This window comes from Ictalurus punctatus, chromosome 13, assembly GCF_001660625.3.
Source record: "Ictalurus punctatus breed USDA103 chromosome 13, Coco_2.0, whole genome shotgun sequence".
NCBI lineage: Eukaryota > Metazoa > Chordata > Actinopteri > Siluriformes > Ictaluridae > Ictalurus > Ictalurus punctatus.
Genome location: NC_030428.2, coordinates 12,282,349 through 12,299,113, shown reverse-complemented (window position 1 = coordinate 12,299,113; position 16,765 = coordinate 12,282,349). Strand labels below are relative to the sequence as shown.

The window sequence follows — 16,765 nt, the reverse complement described above, 5'->3', positions numbered from 1 at the left end:
AAAACCACGCACCTGGCAACCCTGCTGACTTACCAAAAAGGTTCTCCCAAGCCTCCATAGTTCAAATTGCACACTAACTTAGAACAAATGTAATATTCTAAATTACAGAAAAATACTTCCCCAGCTTATGCAACAGATCACCTCACACTCACATTTCACTATTTCAACTGTCCTACATAACAAACCAGTTAAAATAACCTATACATTGCACTTTAATATCCTGTAAAATATACATATTAATCTAGTGCATAAACATAAATTCCATTGCTTTTGAAACTTCAACATTTCAAAACCTTACAATTATTCAGGAAAAGTCCATTTCCAGTCATTTGTTGTAAACAATTCATTATACTATTATTGGAGTTTATTATAAATTTGTAATACAGGACATGCCGTAATATTGTAAACACAACAGCAATTATTTATGGTGTAAATACAAGCACATACATGTAATCACAGAATTATGTTCATCCCAATGTCTGACATTTACAGCACCTGTTGAGGGATATTTACCTGTCAAGATGATAAGCAGCAATCTCTGCGTTGTGTCTCTCAAAATCAGAGAAGTAGAAGAAGTCCGGAGGTGTCTCCTGCTCCCGTGTCTGCCTGCAAAACAAAGGTGCTTTAAGTCCCAACTGGATAAACAAAAATAAAAAATTTAAAACCCACATCATTTCACTCTGAGAGAGTCCATTGTGGGCTGCAAAAACATTCTGGAATACATCTACCCTCTAACTATTTCTGGATTACTAAAAATCTGTCCCAAAAGTATCTGATATACGAAAGCCAAATTTAGCCAGAGGTTAGAGCGAGCGCTGCGTAAGCCGTGTAAGCTCAAGAAGCTCAAAAATCCTTGGCTATACTAAACAGTGGAGAAATCTCCCAATAATAAAAAATGTACGGCATCCTATGAAGTAAGAACCAATCAATATTGAGGTTCACACACCACACATAAAATGTACAGCGAGTATCAGAGTAAAATGTGATAAGATTTGCCATTCGTGGAATGAAAAACTATACTAAAAAGAAGCTTATTGTTGTCTTTTGTTATAAAAGATTCAATTTGCTTTGGTCATTCTAAGCTTAATATGCTGCGTAAAGGTTATACATGTTCCAGGGTTCCAGGTATGTACCATAGTCCTAAGTATAATGAGAAGTTAGTGAGAGTGACGCCAGTATGCTGCAGGCTTGTGTTTCATGTGCCAGTGTTGCCACAGCAGACAAAGTTTCAGCAGACTGGCAGGAAAATGGTCAACAGTCCAAGATCTGCTCTCATATTCCTGACCTTTAACCCCATAGAGCACCTGTGAGATGCTCTGGATCACAACATAACCTTCTGTCTGCTAACTGAAGGAACTTTATAGGGCCCCTGAGGGAATAACACACACACACACACACACACACACACACACACATACACACACACACACACACACACACACACTTTCTGAATCTTCTCCAGAGGTGTAAAGCATTGATGGTGCAAGAGACACAATGTACTGTTAATGTTATTATTCCTATAACTGTCTTCCTGTCATTGCCTTTTCACTTAGTTTTTTTTATTTATTTGAATTTTATTGCTATAAAACAACGTACAGTACTGTGCAATAGTCTTAGGCACATTCAAAGAAATGCTGTAAAGCAAAGATACCTTCAGAAATAATTCAATTAAATGTTTCTACATTTAAAAAAATACTATAAAGAGCAGTAAACAGTAATAAATGAAACAAAGCCGATATTTGGTGTGACGACCTTTTACTTAAAAAAAAAAAAAATGTATTAGTAGTTTCAGGTACAATTTGTTTTATAAGGAAATTAGCTGATAAGTTTTATTGAGCATCTTGCAGAACCAGCCACAGACTTTGATTTTCGCCCAGCAGCCTTCATTATAGTTTTTGTCTGAAAAGTGATTTCTTACATAATATGCTACTTTCTTTACTGACATACAAACATTTTTCTGTAACATTTCATTTTGTGCTGTGAAACTAATGTTTGGAAATTGCACTGACTCGATAATGTAGAAATCATGAACTAAAAATCTATAACAAAGTTTGTACTAACAAAAATAGGGTGCCTCAGACTTTTGCACAGGACTGTAGGTAGGGAATATCAACTGGATTGCCATGTTTTTGGTCAGGATATTTTTACATTGTATACAATGGTACGGGGATGTTTTCAGCAGAGCTCATTTCAGACCCACTCAAGATTTCTGCGTTGCTCCGGGTTCTCACATCTAAATGTCAACCAAGAGGCTCTTCCTTTAATAAACTTGGCACTGGCTCTCCCAGGGTTCGTAGCAATATTTCCGTGTGGAGTGCCATCCTGTGCCGGCTGTTCGTTCCAGATACAGCTGTGAGGATGACATATGCACTGATCATTAAATAAGCTAGCACTGAATCTGCCAGAGACAGTCCACATTCCTCTGCTCTGAGATGCAGCTAGTGCTCTTAGTGCTAGTGGCTCGCTGCTATTCTGCATCGCACCAGGTGTTCCTGGATCAGGGTCCATCATAGCCCTGACCAGGTTGAAGTCCTTACTGAAGATGTGAATGAATATTTAAGCATTAATTTGATAGCAGGTAGCATTCCACCCTCACAGTTTCAGGGTCCCTAGTTTGATCCTGTTCTTGGGTTACTGTCTGTGTAGAGTTTCTTTGCATGTTCTCCCCATGTGCGTGAGGGTTTCCTCCAGGTTCCCTCTACCTCCCAAAAAACATGCCAGTAGGTGGACTGGCTACTATAAATTTCCCCTTGGTGTTAATATGTGCACATGGTACTCTCTGAATGTCTGGCCCCCCACCCAGGCTGTATTACTTTTTGTTTTCCGCTTTCCGCTAGATTTTGGAGCGTGGCTGTGGGGATCTGTGCTCATTCAACCACAAGAGCATTAGTGAGGTCAGTGATGTCAATGATGTTTGGAGAGGAGGCCTGGCGCTTTCCAGTTCACCCCAAAGGTGTTCAGTGGGGTTGAGGTCAGGGCTCTGTGCAGGACATTGGAGTTCTTCCAGACCAACCATGGCAAACCATGTCTTCATGGAGCTCGCTTTGTGCACAGGGGCACGGTCATGCTGGGACATGTTTAGACTTGGGCTCTTAGCACCAGTGAAGGGAAATTGTAATGCTACCGCAAACAAAGACATTCTAGACAATTGTGTGTTTCCAAATTTGTGGTAACAGTTTGAGGAAGGAACATATATGTGTGCAATGGTCAAGTCCACATACTTTCAGCCATATAGTGTATCTTCTAATGAACTTCATTGGTGCTATTTCCCAAAGTACAAACAATAAGTCATTTAAGCCAAAGTAATTTGACCCTGCCCAGATCTAAGCACCTCACCACATCCCGTGCGCTCCCGTATTAATATACATGACCTTTCTTTGTCCAGCTAGATTCATATCTGACTGCCCACATGAGAGCAAAAACTGCTTGCTCTAGCCACTTCTTTGTTCCAGTCCTGTGTACAACTCATAGTGTGTGTAACATCTATCATAAACTGGCCTCCCACTTGACACCTATTTCAGAGAAAGCAAAGATGGGCCTTTGGGATGTGTGTCTATAGTGTAGACTTTTTAAAATTAAAGTCTGCTGAGACAAGGGCCTCATGAGATATCAAAATCGGCTGAGTATGCATTTTGCATGGGTGTAAAGACACTGTTTACTCTTGTTTACGCTTAACAGGAAGACAGCTTACTGACACAAAGAACACACACACACACACACACACACACACACACACACACACACACACACACACACACACACACACACCAAAGGCTTAGAGGACCATGCCAGCAAAAAAATAGTTGACTATTTGCTTTGCAAGCAAAATATAGGAAGTAGATAGCAAAATGCTGTGGGGGTGGGAACACAAAAGGTGTGCACCATACAAAATCTAATACCACGAGAAAATAGGCAAGAACAGATTAATGGTTGGAGAAACAGCTGTGACTGTGCACACTGCCTGAGTCCCTCGCTGGCCCTTTGCTCAGTAAATACCATTAAACATATGTCATTGATAACTGTCTTGAGAACAGGAACAATACACATGCATGGCAGCTGTACATGCTCTAAAAGCTCACTCCATCATTCCAGTTAATGTGATGCAGAGGAACAACTGAGCACTGAAACCACATGCTGCTGAACCACATGCTAAACTTCATCACTTTATGCGCACTTTCCACTGGGACTGCACTGTGACTTCTTGACTTTACTATGATTAGCAAATGGAGCATTGTTTAAACTCTGCTGAAGCATACAGAGATGACCTTTGGAGCTAATGCCCTGGCTCTCATAGACTGAACCGTTCTTGATGGGCAGGGTGTAAGGGGTACCTGGGAGAAAATAAAACAGCTTTCATTGGCACCTTGGTGATAACAGATAACACATTATGCCAGGAGGCACTTTGTTTTACCAGCCTCACTACTCCAGCTGACCTCACCACGGCACTCAGTGAGGTGAAATGCCCTCAAGCACATTTCACCACAATTTCTGTCTGTGCAGCTACAAAACATATGAGGTGTGGAACAGAAGCATGGGGGGTGAGGGGTGGGGGGGTGTCTGAAACGGCCTGTCAGATAAAACACTGCTATCATTTTTCTCTCATTCAACATTAAAGTGCTTGGTGCAGTTTCACTTGTGAAGGGCGTACTGGCCCCGAGCAAGAATCGAGGCCATTGCACTCATCCACACGCACCAAGCTCAGCTCAGCCCAGATGGCCACTATTTAGTGCCGTGTCTGACATTGCTGGCAAAGCTGTTTATTGAGAGAGTCCAATGACGGCCTTGAGTCTGCTTTATGGGAGGAGGAATACTCACCCATGCTGTAAAAATTCCACTAAGCATGTTTCTGTCACTGGACAGTCACAAGATTCCGTTTTTTTTTGTTGTTGTTTTTTTGGAACTCAGGCTCGGGTGTCTATGTTTGTGCATGTCTGGGGCTGTTATATATTTTTACCCATGAATGAGTGTGTCTGTGTGCATATGTGTGCTTTAGCAAGATTGCTGCTTCTGTGTTGGTATATTTATAAGGGAACATTACTGTTTGGGTAGTAGTACTCTATGTTGAATGCTATATTGCTCCCTCAATCATATCACCCACTAACTGTCAGCAGTGCCCTGGGGTGTGAAACACAGATACACGATAAAGGAGGTCAGCTGTTTGCTTTCAGTCAGCACATGTGTGGGAAAATGTGGACATGAGGAGATGGTGTGGGCTACAGGAGGCTGTGCTTTTCTGAGTTCAGATTTGTAGCAGGCAGTTTTGCCTGAAGCTCAAACTATCAGAGAGCTCACAGATTGTTAGATACCTTGGATAGATGTACCTTTGTGGAGAGCATCAGGTGGCCAAGACAGCAATCGATTTCTCCTCGCTATCACAACTGACTATGTGTCAGTTTAAAGAGGCCCGCTCAAGATGACAGAAGGCTGACAGCACAGCTGCAACAATCAGAAAACCAATCCTTCCCGCCTTTGAAAGTAACCGACCGAGCTGAACGACAGGCAGGTCTAAACATCCTGCTGCATCAACCCCTCCATGGTCCATCACTCCCATAATGGCATCCTGTAAATATTCCAGCCAGATCAATGGACCATAAAGAGGAATCCATCATCTGCACATAATCTCTGACAGGTTTACCAGCCATGGCTGCTAAGCTTCTCTGTCTGATAATGCATCCAGGATCTTATAAACGTACACAGCCTGCACTGCCCACCCACCTTGCTACACACAGGTGCTTCTGATGTCTCATGTGATGTTATAAAGTGCACTGGAGCACTGGATTGTGGCTTCCCAGACCTACTCAGTTTGATCATGGTGTTCATATGCAGTACTGACAAAAGGCCCTTAGAACCCCTTGGTTCTATGCAATTACAAAGTAAAAATTTGATGCCCGCTGTTATTAGGAGCAAAATGAGGTGTGCAATGGCAGCCAAAATGAACCATAGCAGTGATTTCAGAAACACTTGAATGGGACCTTCTTGGAAATATACAAGGATTGAAATTCTGCCTTTCATTTAATTAAAATTTCTTTGATGAAAATGCTCATTTGGATGCCATATTTAAAAGCTTCTTTTCCTGCTCGAAACTACCACACAGAAGTGCTTATACATAGAAATATGGATAGCCAATCAGCATTCAAGCATGAAGTTTTGTTCCAGAAAAGTGTACAAAAGGTATCAAAGATTTGTGGCCCGTGGGTGGAGTGTCTGAGGCTGAAATGACCTGAAGCCTAACATCAACATCTTGTTTGCCAAGTTCACAGCTAACATATAAAAACATAGATTAATTCACTGAATCATATGTTACATTAGATTTGACAGCCAAATTATTGAGCATGTCGGAGAACTTGCTCTTTGTGTTTTGCATGCAAGTAGAAACCACATTAGAAAAATGAATTTGTAGCAAACTTGGGCATGGAATTTTACATATTTTTCTGCTCAGTGGTATATGTCTTTTTGGAAACTGAATCGGAGTACCCAGCCTTAGCATGTGGTATGCCTCAAAGCAGTATGGCTCATTTTAGAAAACCCATTGAGACAGGAGAGAAGCTGTGATTGGAATTCTTTGAGCATGAATACACACTAAATGCCTCAGTGGGTGTGTGGGAGGAACTTAGACATCATAATACAGTTGCAATCAAAATTATTCAACCCCCATTGCAAATCAGGTTTATTGTCAAAATTTACAGACTTTCAGCTGTTTGCAATGAACAAATCAATCAAAAGCAGTTGAAATAGTTAAACACAACGAATGCTTCAAGTGGTTTCCCCAAATTCAACTAAAAATGCAACTTATAATGATTTCTTCAGTTTCAAAATTATTCAACCCCTTCATGGCAAGCGTCTTTAGTACTTAGTAGGGCACCATTTTGTTGTTATGACCTGCTGCAAACGAGATGCATAGCTTCTGGCAGCGTTCACTAGGAATCTTAGCCCATTCCTCATGAGCAATGGCTTCCAGTTCAGTAATATTCTTGGGTTTGCGTGTTGCAACCGTCTTCTTCAAATCCCACCAGAGATTTTCTATGGGGTTCAAGTCAGGTGACTGTGATGGCCCTGTAGAATCTTCCAGGACTTCTTCTGCAACCAGGCCTTGGTGGAATTTGAGGTATGCTAGGGGTCGTTGTCCTGTTGGAAGGTCCAATGACGCCCAAGCTTCAGCTTATTCACAGACAGCATGATGTTTTCTCATAGGATTTCCTGATACTTCAATGAATCCATCTCGCCTTCCACACGCTGCAGGTTCCCAGTGCCAGAGGATGCAAAGCAGCCCCAGAGCATCACCGAGCCACCATCATGCTTGACTGTGGACAGGAAGTTCTTTCTTCATTCTTCTTCCTCCAGACATACCGCTGATCCATCGTGCCGAAAAGTTCCAGTTTTGTTTCATTGCTCCACAGAACAGAATCCCAAAACTTCTGTGGCTTATTTATATGATTTTGAGCTGAATTTCTTGTGCTTTTTCGTCAGTAGTAGCGTACATCTTGGAGTTCTGACATGGAAACCTTCTGTGTTCAGTATGTGCCTTACTGTGCAAACCTCAGTCCCTGTTGCCACCAAGTCTTGCTGCAGGTCTTTTGCAGTCACCCGAGGGTTTTTCACAACCTACGTTCTCAGAAATCTGGTTGCAGCCATTGATGGCTTCCTTTTTCTGGCTCGTCCAGGTATTTCATTTATTTTCTACCCCAAGCCAGTTCCGGTTGCAGCTCAAGCACACCTGGTGCAACTAATGAAGCCCTTGATTAGTTGCATCAGGTATGCTTGAGACAACACCTTTTTTGCATATTTGTGCTGCTGTGAGGGATTCTATTCAGGGGGTTGAATAATTTTATAACTTATAACCAAATCGTTATAAGTTGCATTTTCAGTTGAATTTGGGGAAACCACTTGAAGCATTCTTTGTGATTAACTATTTCAATTGTTTTTGTTTGATTTGTTCACTGCACACAGCTGAAAGTCTGTACATTTTGACAATAACCTGATTTGCAATGGGGGTTGAATAATTCTGATTGCTTCTGAATAAAAAGTGGCCAGTGAGCTGAACACAGTCAGAAACTGAACACAGTCAGAAACAGTAGTTTAGCTGCTTCCAATCTATGATCATTAAGGATCATTAATTGAATACCAGTCAAGCATAAAGGGAAGTAACACAGAAACAGTATAGCAGATTATACAGTAACTCACAAAAGGGAGTACACCCCTCACATTTCTGTAAATATTTGTTTATATCTTTTCATGTGACAACACTGAAGAAATGACACTTTGCTACAATGTAAAGTAGTGAGTGTACAGCTTGTGTAACAGTGTAAATTTACTGTCCCCTCAAAATAACTCCACACACAGCCATTAATGTCTAAACTGCTAGCAACAAAAGTGAGTACACCCCTAAGTGAAAATGTCCAAATTGGGCCCAAAGTGTCAATATTTTGTGTGGCACCATTATTTTCCAGCACTGCCTTAACCCTCTTGGGCATGGAGTTCACCAGAGCTTCACAGGTTGTCACTGGAGTCCTCTTCCTCTCCTCCATGACGACATCACGGAGCTGGTGGATGTTAGAGACCTTGTGCTCCTCCACCTTCCGTTTGAGGATGCCCCACAGATGCTCAATAGAGTTTAGGTCTGGAGACATGCTTGGCCAGTCTATCACCTTCACCCTCAGCTTCTTTAGCAAGGCAGTGGTCGTCTTGGAGGTGTGTTTGGGGTCGTTATCATGCTGGAATACTGCATACTGATCATGCTCTGTTTCAGTATGTCACAGTACATGTTGGCATTCATGGTTCCCTCAATGAACTGTAGCTCCCCAGTGCCGGCAGCACTCATGCAGCCCCAGACCATGACACTCCCACCACCATGCTTGACCGTAGGCAAGACACACTTGTCTTTGTACTCCTCACTTGGTTGCCACCACACACGCTTGACACCATCTGAACCAAATAAGTTTATCTTGGTCTCATCAGACCACAGGACATGGTTCCAGTAATCCATGTCCTTAGTCTGCTTGTCTTCAGCAAACTGTTTGCGAGCTTTCTTGTGCATCATCTTTAGAAGAGGCTTCCTTCTGGGACGACAGCCATGCAGACCAATTTGATGCAGTGTGCGGCGTATGGTCTGAGCACTGATAGGCTGACCCCCCACCGCTTCAACCTCTGCAGCAATGCAGGCAGCACTCACACGTCTATTTCCCAAAGACAACCTCTGGATATGACGCTGAGCACGTGCACTCAACTTCTTTGTTGGACCATGGCGAGGCCTGTTCTGAGTGGAACCTGTCCTGTTAAACCGTTGTATGGTCTTGGCACCGTGCTGCAGCTCAGTGTCAGGGTCTTGGCTATCTTCTTATAGCCTAGGTCATCTTTATGTAGAGTAGGGGTCGGGAACCTTTGGCTCGCGAGCCAGATGTGGCTCTTTTAATGGCTGCATCTGGCTCGCAGACAAATCTTTAATAAAAAAATAATAATAACGTTAAAAATATAAAACATTCTCATGTATTTCAATCCATTAATTTCCTACCGCTCACGTTCATGGTTGCGGGTGGCTGGAGCCAATCACAGCTGTCCTCTGGGACAACACCAAATTTTTACTGGATAATGTGTAACGTACACGGGTCGTTGTGAGGTCAGGAAGTAAACTTCCCTCCTTTTAATCAAGTAGTCAGCTAGCTAATTGCAGAAACCCTTTTATCGAAGAAGATGGCTAAAAGAAAAAAAGATGAGTATCGTACTTTTCAGCAGGAATGGACAGAGGAATTCGCCTTTGTGGAGAGAGCAGGTTCTGCAGTGTGTCTAATATGTAATGATAAAATTGCATCGATGAAACGGTCAAATATAAAGCGGCACTTCGACACATGCCGTACTACATCGCGGGCTTCACATCTAATCTCCTGCAGTCATTCAAAGCACGCTTTGGAGAATTTCGTGAGCGCACTCGTCTTTTTAAGTTCATCACCCATCCACACGAGTGTGCAGTGGACAGCGCCGACCTGAGTTACATCCCCGGTGTCTCCGTCAGAGATTTTGAGCTACAAGCTGCTGACCTGAAGGCCTCAGACACGTGGGTGAATAAGTTCAAGTCACTGGATGAAGATTTGGAAAGACCTGCACGACAGCAAGCAGAGTTGGTGAGCAAACACGAGTGGGGAGAAATGAAAAAACTTCAACACGCGGACCAGCTGATTGTCAAAACTCGGAACGCGCTTCCCGTCACATAGCACACACTGCAGCGTGTGAGTATTGCTGTACTGACAATGTTTGGCTCTACGTATGCATGTGAGCAGTCTTTCTCACATCTAAAGAACAGTAAGACCAAACTACGCTCACGTTTACCGGATGGAAGTCTCAACGCCTGCATGAAGCTTAACCTCACCACGTATCAACCAGACTACAAAGCCATCAGTAAAACCATGCAGCACCACAAGTCGCATTAATGGTAAGAAGTACTTTATTCGTCGTTGGTTAGCAACAGCATAACAACGTTATTAAAAATAATTCAGAGACTTATTGTACTTTAAAAGTGTTGGTCTTACATAAGATGCACACATTTACTTGTATTTAGTTTTAAACATATTGTATGGCTCTCACGGAATTACATTTTAAAATATGTGGCGTTCATGGCTCTCTCAGCCAAAAAGGTTCCTGACCCCTGATGTAGAGCAACAATTATTTTTTTCAGATCCTCAGAGAGTTCTTTGTCATGAGGTGCCATGTTAAACTTCCAGTGACCAGTATGAGGGAGTGTGAGAGCGATGACACCAAATTTAACACACCTGCTCCCCATTCACACCTGAGACCTTGTAACACTAACAAGTCACATGACACCGGGGAGGGAAAATGGCTAATTGGGCCCAATTTGGGCATTTTCACTTAGGGTTATATTCATTTTTGTTGCCAGCGGTTTAGACATTAATGGCTGTGTGTTGAGTTATTTTGAGTGGACAGTAAATTGACACTGTTACACAAGCTGTACACTCACTACTTTACATTGTAGCAAAGTGTCATTTCTTCAGTATTGTCACATGAAAAGGTATAATCAAATATTTACAAAAATGTGAGGGGTGTACTCACTTTTGTGAGATACTGTCCATTATAGACTGAAATCTTTGTTTTATTGATTAAATAGGCCACAATTAGCTTCGACTGCCATAACTTGCTGATCTACAAATGAATCGCACAATGCCTGTTTTGATGAACATAGATTTATGTATATATTAAAATCACATATCATATGAGCTGTATTTATGCTTGAGCTGAGATCCAGACACATCTGTGTAATTAAAATTGATCACTTCATCTCTGCCTGTCTATTGGAGCGCAAAGAAAACAGCCGGAAGCATGAGACGGGTAGGGCTTGCCCTTTTTTTGGTAAATGTACATTTTAAAACCAGTTATAAAATTGTGCGTTTAACAACATAAATACAGCACATCTCTGTATGTCTGTGTGTAATTCAGAGTAATCTAATAACAGGTAATAGGACATAGTTTAATCAATAACTGATGTATAACTAGACCATACACTAATGATGTTTTTCTAAGAAGTCAATGTAAATACTTATTCCTTTCTTCTGTTTTATCAGTGATTACTACAGTCTGCTAATATACTGGCTTGACCTTTCATGCACATATAAAAACCTAGGCAGTTTCTCATTCAGAGATCATGAACATAATTTAAGAGCAAAGCCTTAAAGCTGTACAATTTACATTTCTCAAGAGAAAACAAGCAAATTGCTTTGCCTATACAGCAATTACTACTAATTAGCAGGCCTGAATCTTCCATTTTTGATTCTGTACTCGGTGCACGTAGTCTACCTTATTTGTACCTCTTCAGGCTCCTCTTCCCCATGGATAGCAAAACAGCATTTATCTAGCAGCGGGGGAACATCACAAGCTGAGCGCCACAGAAAGCCAGCGCTGGACCACAGCAGAAGGGCATAAAGGACACGGGGTAACGGCTTTAAAGGGGGAAGGATACTATCAGCTGACATCTTCGATACATGCAGAACTCTCTGCTAGTGTTGAAACAAAGCCTGAATATCAGCCTTTGTGTAGCAGCAGGGGAGGAATGCTGCGATAAGGCTTTTTTTCTGAGGAAAATCTCAAGGTCCAGCATTAAGCTTTATCCTCCAAAGGAAAAACACTAGAGGATTGCAGAGAAATGAACGAGTGGAGTAGCACGGCAGGATGTGTCTCAACATCTTGAGAGTGGGCTTTACATAATTTATAACTATTCCTTTATTCCTCATCCTTTGAGCAGGATCTTTTAAGAGGTATTACCAGGAATCTCTGGCATTCCACCACTGTCTTACAGTCATAAGTTAATTAGAACCTAGAGTGAACGTTTGACAGCAGATTGACAGTAAATCGTTAATATTTTGTTTACACTGATTAAATAAACTGAATTCTCACTTGTGTAACTACATAACTTTCCTATTTGACCTACTCTTATACTTTTAAAAAAGCTTCTTAAAGATTCCTTGGATAATTCATAAGGAGTTATAGCTACTATACATATCCCAAAAGGACAAACCAAACAGCCCTTAAGTGTACTGGATCCAACTATTTTTTAAAGCGTACTTACTGAATAATTCATAGCTGAATAATAAGCCACGGATATTGTGGGGTTTCATTCAATAAAGAATTCATCTGATCTGTTTAAGAAGTGCAGGGATTTTAAATATCTGAACACTCTCTATATCAGCAATAAGAGTAATCTGTATGAGAGCAGCCGGAAAATATTCTTGGATCAGTGAGACTGGGTGCCTATGAGAAAGCTTAAGGAAAATGTATCTTTTTGTAAAGGCAGGGATTAGCTCAATTTGGCATTCAGAAAGGTGTTTTTGTGCTTTACACATAGCTGCTTTCCTCCTCTCTCTACCTTGGCTCTTAATAGGATAATCCAAGCACATTATATGTGTCATGAGAGGGTCATCAGCAGCCATGCAGCAATCACAGCTCCACATCAAGCAGATACACAGGCAGGCTATTAGTGCGGTATGTGTTAACGATGACCCAGTCACGATTTCATCCTGCCAAGGGCACACCATTCCTTCGCATTACAGAGCAGCATGGTGAAAGATAATGGCCAGCATTCTGAGGCCAGAGTGCACAGTGGGGGCAGAAGGAGGAGGAGAGAGAGAGAGAGAGAGAGAGAGAGAGAGAGAGAGAGAGAGAGACAGAGAGAGAGAGAGAGAGAGAGAGAATGTAGAATGTAAGATAACTGGAGGAAATGTAAGTGCCATATTTTAACCACAGCCACTGATGAGGCTTCAAGTGTTGCTAACAGGAATTATAGACAGATTCACTAGGTGTATAGAAAATATTGATAATTATTGAGCCCTGCGATGGACTGTCGTCCAATCCAGGGTGTATTCCCACCTCACACACAGTGTTCCTGGGAGAGGCTCTGTAGTAATTCTGACCCTGAGCAGGATAATGCGGTTACTGATAGGGAGTGAGTGATCATTATTGATAATAATTCAACACTTGATAAACAAGGTTTGACTGATTTGTTTCAATTGGCCTTGAGCACTTTTGTCTTTCTACTGTGATTTGACGCTGATTGAAAGCTTATTTACATCTGAAACACACACAGAACACATTCACAGATGCAAAAACGTGCAGAAACAATTTGGCTTGTGAGCTCCTATGCGTGAAAGGCATTTCCTCTTCACTGGGATGCTGGGATGCATCTCTCTACTCATACTTGTCTACAGTGTCAACAGCTGCCCTCAGGGATTCAGAGAGGACAAGGAGATGGAAGAAACATATGAGTGAGGCAAGTCCTGCTTCTCTCAGTCACTGGTACTATAAAAGCTGCTCCTGCTGTGAGAGACTTGTAACAGAAATGCTTTGCTGGTGCTCTAATGGGGCAAGCGAACATCGTCTTCACCCTCTGAACCACCATACCATATAAGCAGGGACGTCTCTGTTACTTCTGCTCTTCCCCCTTCCGTTTCAAAACATGAATCTACACTAAATCTAAAAAAAGACAACACATGGACCATGGCATGCTATTTTAAGACATTTTAAAGTGAAAGTCGAAAGCCCATAAAGCTCACGTAGTAATATCACCCTCAGAGCAAATCATGTCAGTTCAAACAAAAACAAGGTTCATAAAATTGTAAAAGATTGAGTAAAGACAAGGCTTATTTTTTTTAACCACTCACTTTCTTTGAGAGATATATAATGAACCTGTCATGTCTTTTCGCAATCCAATTTCTGTGGCTGCAAGCTGCTATAAAAGAAAGATGCCAATTAGAATTGTGCATTATTCCAGCAAATGCAATTCAGTTGAAAAGTAAGTAGTGAAATTAGCAATAGCAGCACGAGTGAATTATTTTATAGAAGTCAAAAATGTCATGTAACATTCATTTTCTAGCTAGTTGAACTGGCAGGCAGGTAAGATAGTGTCAAAGCACTTACCACTTGCCATATGCTTTAGGGCCAGTTCAAATATCAGATTAAAGAGGCTACCTGCTAATATTACAGCTACATCACTGCTATGTCCGTGGAGAGAACTTCAAGAAGCATAGCTTCATGTTACCTCCATGGTATCGAAACCATCGGAAATGTTTACTCAAATGACTTTACTCCTAAATGTCTTTACGGCTTATATAACTGCACACTTGCTCACATCAATTGGTAATGTTTTCTTATAATCTGGAACACATACAGCTCACACATACTGTGACACTGAAATATACACAATGACATGAGTTTTCTTGTTCAAGGCAAGCAAACGCTACCAGGGGTTTTATATTAAAAAATATATATATCAAATATATATATATATATATATATATATATATATATATATATATATATATATATATATATATATATATATCACAGTGGGGGCAGAAAGAGGAGCGAGAGAGAGATACAGAGAGAGAGAGAGGATGTAGAATGTAAGATAACTGGAGGAAATGTAAGTGCCACATTTGAACCACAGCCACTGATGAGGCTTCAAGTGTTGCTAACAGGAATTATAGACAGATTCACTAGGTGTATAGAAAATATTGATAATTATTGAGCCCTGCGATGGACTGTCGTCCAATCCAGGGTGTATTCCCACCTCACACACAGTGTTCCTGGGAGAGGCTCTGTAGTAATTCTGACCCTGAGCAGGATAATGCGGTTACTGATAGGGAGTGAGTGATCATTATTGATAATAATTCAACACTTGATAAACAAGGTTTGACTGATTTGTTTCAATTGGCCTTGAGCACTTTTGTCTTTCTACTGTGATTTAACACTGATTGAAAGCTTATTTACAATTGAAACATACACAGAATACATTCAGAGATGCAAACATGTAGAAACAATTTGGCTTGTGAGCTCCTATGCTTGAAAGGCATAATATATCAAATACTATTTAACAGACAAAGTATTTTATATATACATATATATATATTATTATACACCCTCTCTAATACAAGCCTTACAAATTCTTTTTTTCCCCTCTCTATTAAATCAGGATGTGGTACTGAATCTGGAGCATACAACTTAACAAATTCCCGCTTTACAATATACACCTTCGACCTTTCCTATAATAGGTCAATGTACCTCCTAAACACCTTCAATTCACTGTTCTTGTAAGCTAATACACTCTACTTGTTTCCTCCATGGTATGGATTTCTTACAGATAAAGGGGTGATCAGGGGGCAGACAATAGCCAAGAGTGCAGGACAATGGCAGCACAGAGTCTCCTCTGTCCCACCTCAAGCTTGTCTGAGGTCCTCTGGATAAAAACAGAGCAGAGATCAAATTTCCAAAGCACCACCTAAATACTGCCTTGTTGCGCAACCATGGAAATTCCTGACAACACAAAGATCGGGCGAGGAGGCGGGTCATGATTTTTTACCGAAAAGTCATCTCTATTTCTGTCTATATTAACTAAGAGAGATCTTGATAATTCTGTAAAGCTGCTTGGAGACAATGTCTATTGTAAAAAGCGCTATACAAATAAAATTGAATTGAATTGAATTAGAGCAAGGGCAATAATGAGCAGTTCATTTATTACAGGCAAAGTGTAATAAATATATCATAAGTACATGAAACACTGCCATAGAGTCATGAATACACACTGTACTGTTAAATTCATCAGTTAAATCAGTGTCATGATTGACTGCTATTTACAGATCTGTCATATCACATCTTCATTTCCAGAGGGATATTTAAAGCACCAAATTCATTTTGAGGTTTGTGCTTTGTTCTTCTTCACGATGAGCTCTGACAATGTACTCACACCTGCAACACAAGTTTCTTAGAAAGGAAAGGAAATTACACACTGCAGCATTTTAGTTCCTGTTCACTTAAAGGCCAAAAGGTGTTAAATATAATCCTTACACTTTCTGAGTCAGAAAATGCCATCTCATTTTAGTATATTACTACGTGTCAAACAAAGAAACACTGATTCTATTCCTTCAAAAATATCTTTCTGAAAGCAGACCAAAAGTGACCTTGTCATGAGGTCTTAGTGTCATGGTCTCGTTTATGCCAGTGTTTGAATGGCAATGCTTTCACTTGTTCAAATACATTGTGCTAAATAATAAATCGAACCAGTGTTCATTTATAAGGGAAGTGTGAATATGATCTGAGACATTTCCCCCCCCAGCATATCAGATATGCTGAAAAAAAGCAACTCAGCACATCAGATAACTTCTACATAAAGTTGCTCCCAAGGTACCGTGCTTATTTGGTCTTCTCTGTGTGTATAATTAAAGATTTTCCTTAAATTCTTTCATGTCTGGATTCAGATTTATTGCAGGAACAC

The 16,765-nt window shown here is 40.9% G+C and overlaps 1 protein-coding gene across 1 annotated transcript in view; it reads right to left on the bottom strand.

Annotated features, from left to right (window-relative positions):
• The window catches only part of fam20cb (FAM20C golgi associated secretory pathway kinase b), a 37,721-nt gene that overhangs the window by 9,845 nt on the left and 11,111 nt on the right, over positions 1-16,765 (bottom strand). Inside the window, exon 4 of the mRNA XM_017484210.3 lies at positions 514-606. Within this exon, the coding sequence (XP_017339699.1) occupies positions 514-606 (93 nt within the window). The remainder of the gene's footprint in view (positions 1-513; positions 607-16,765) is intronic.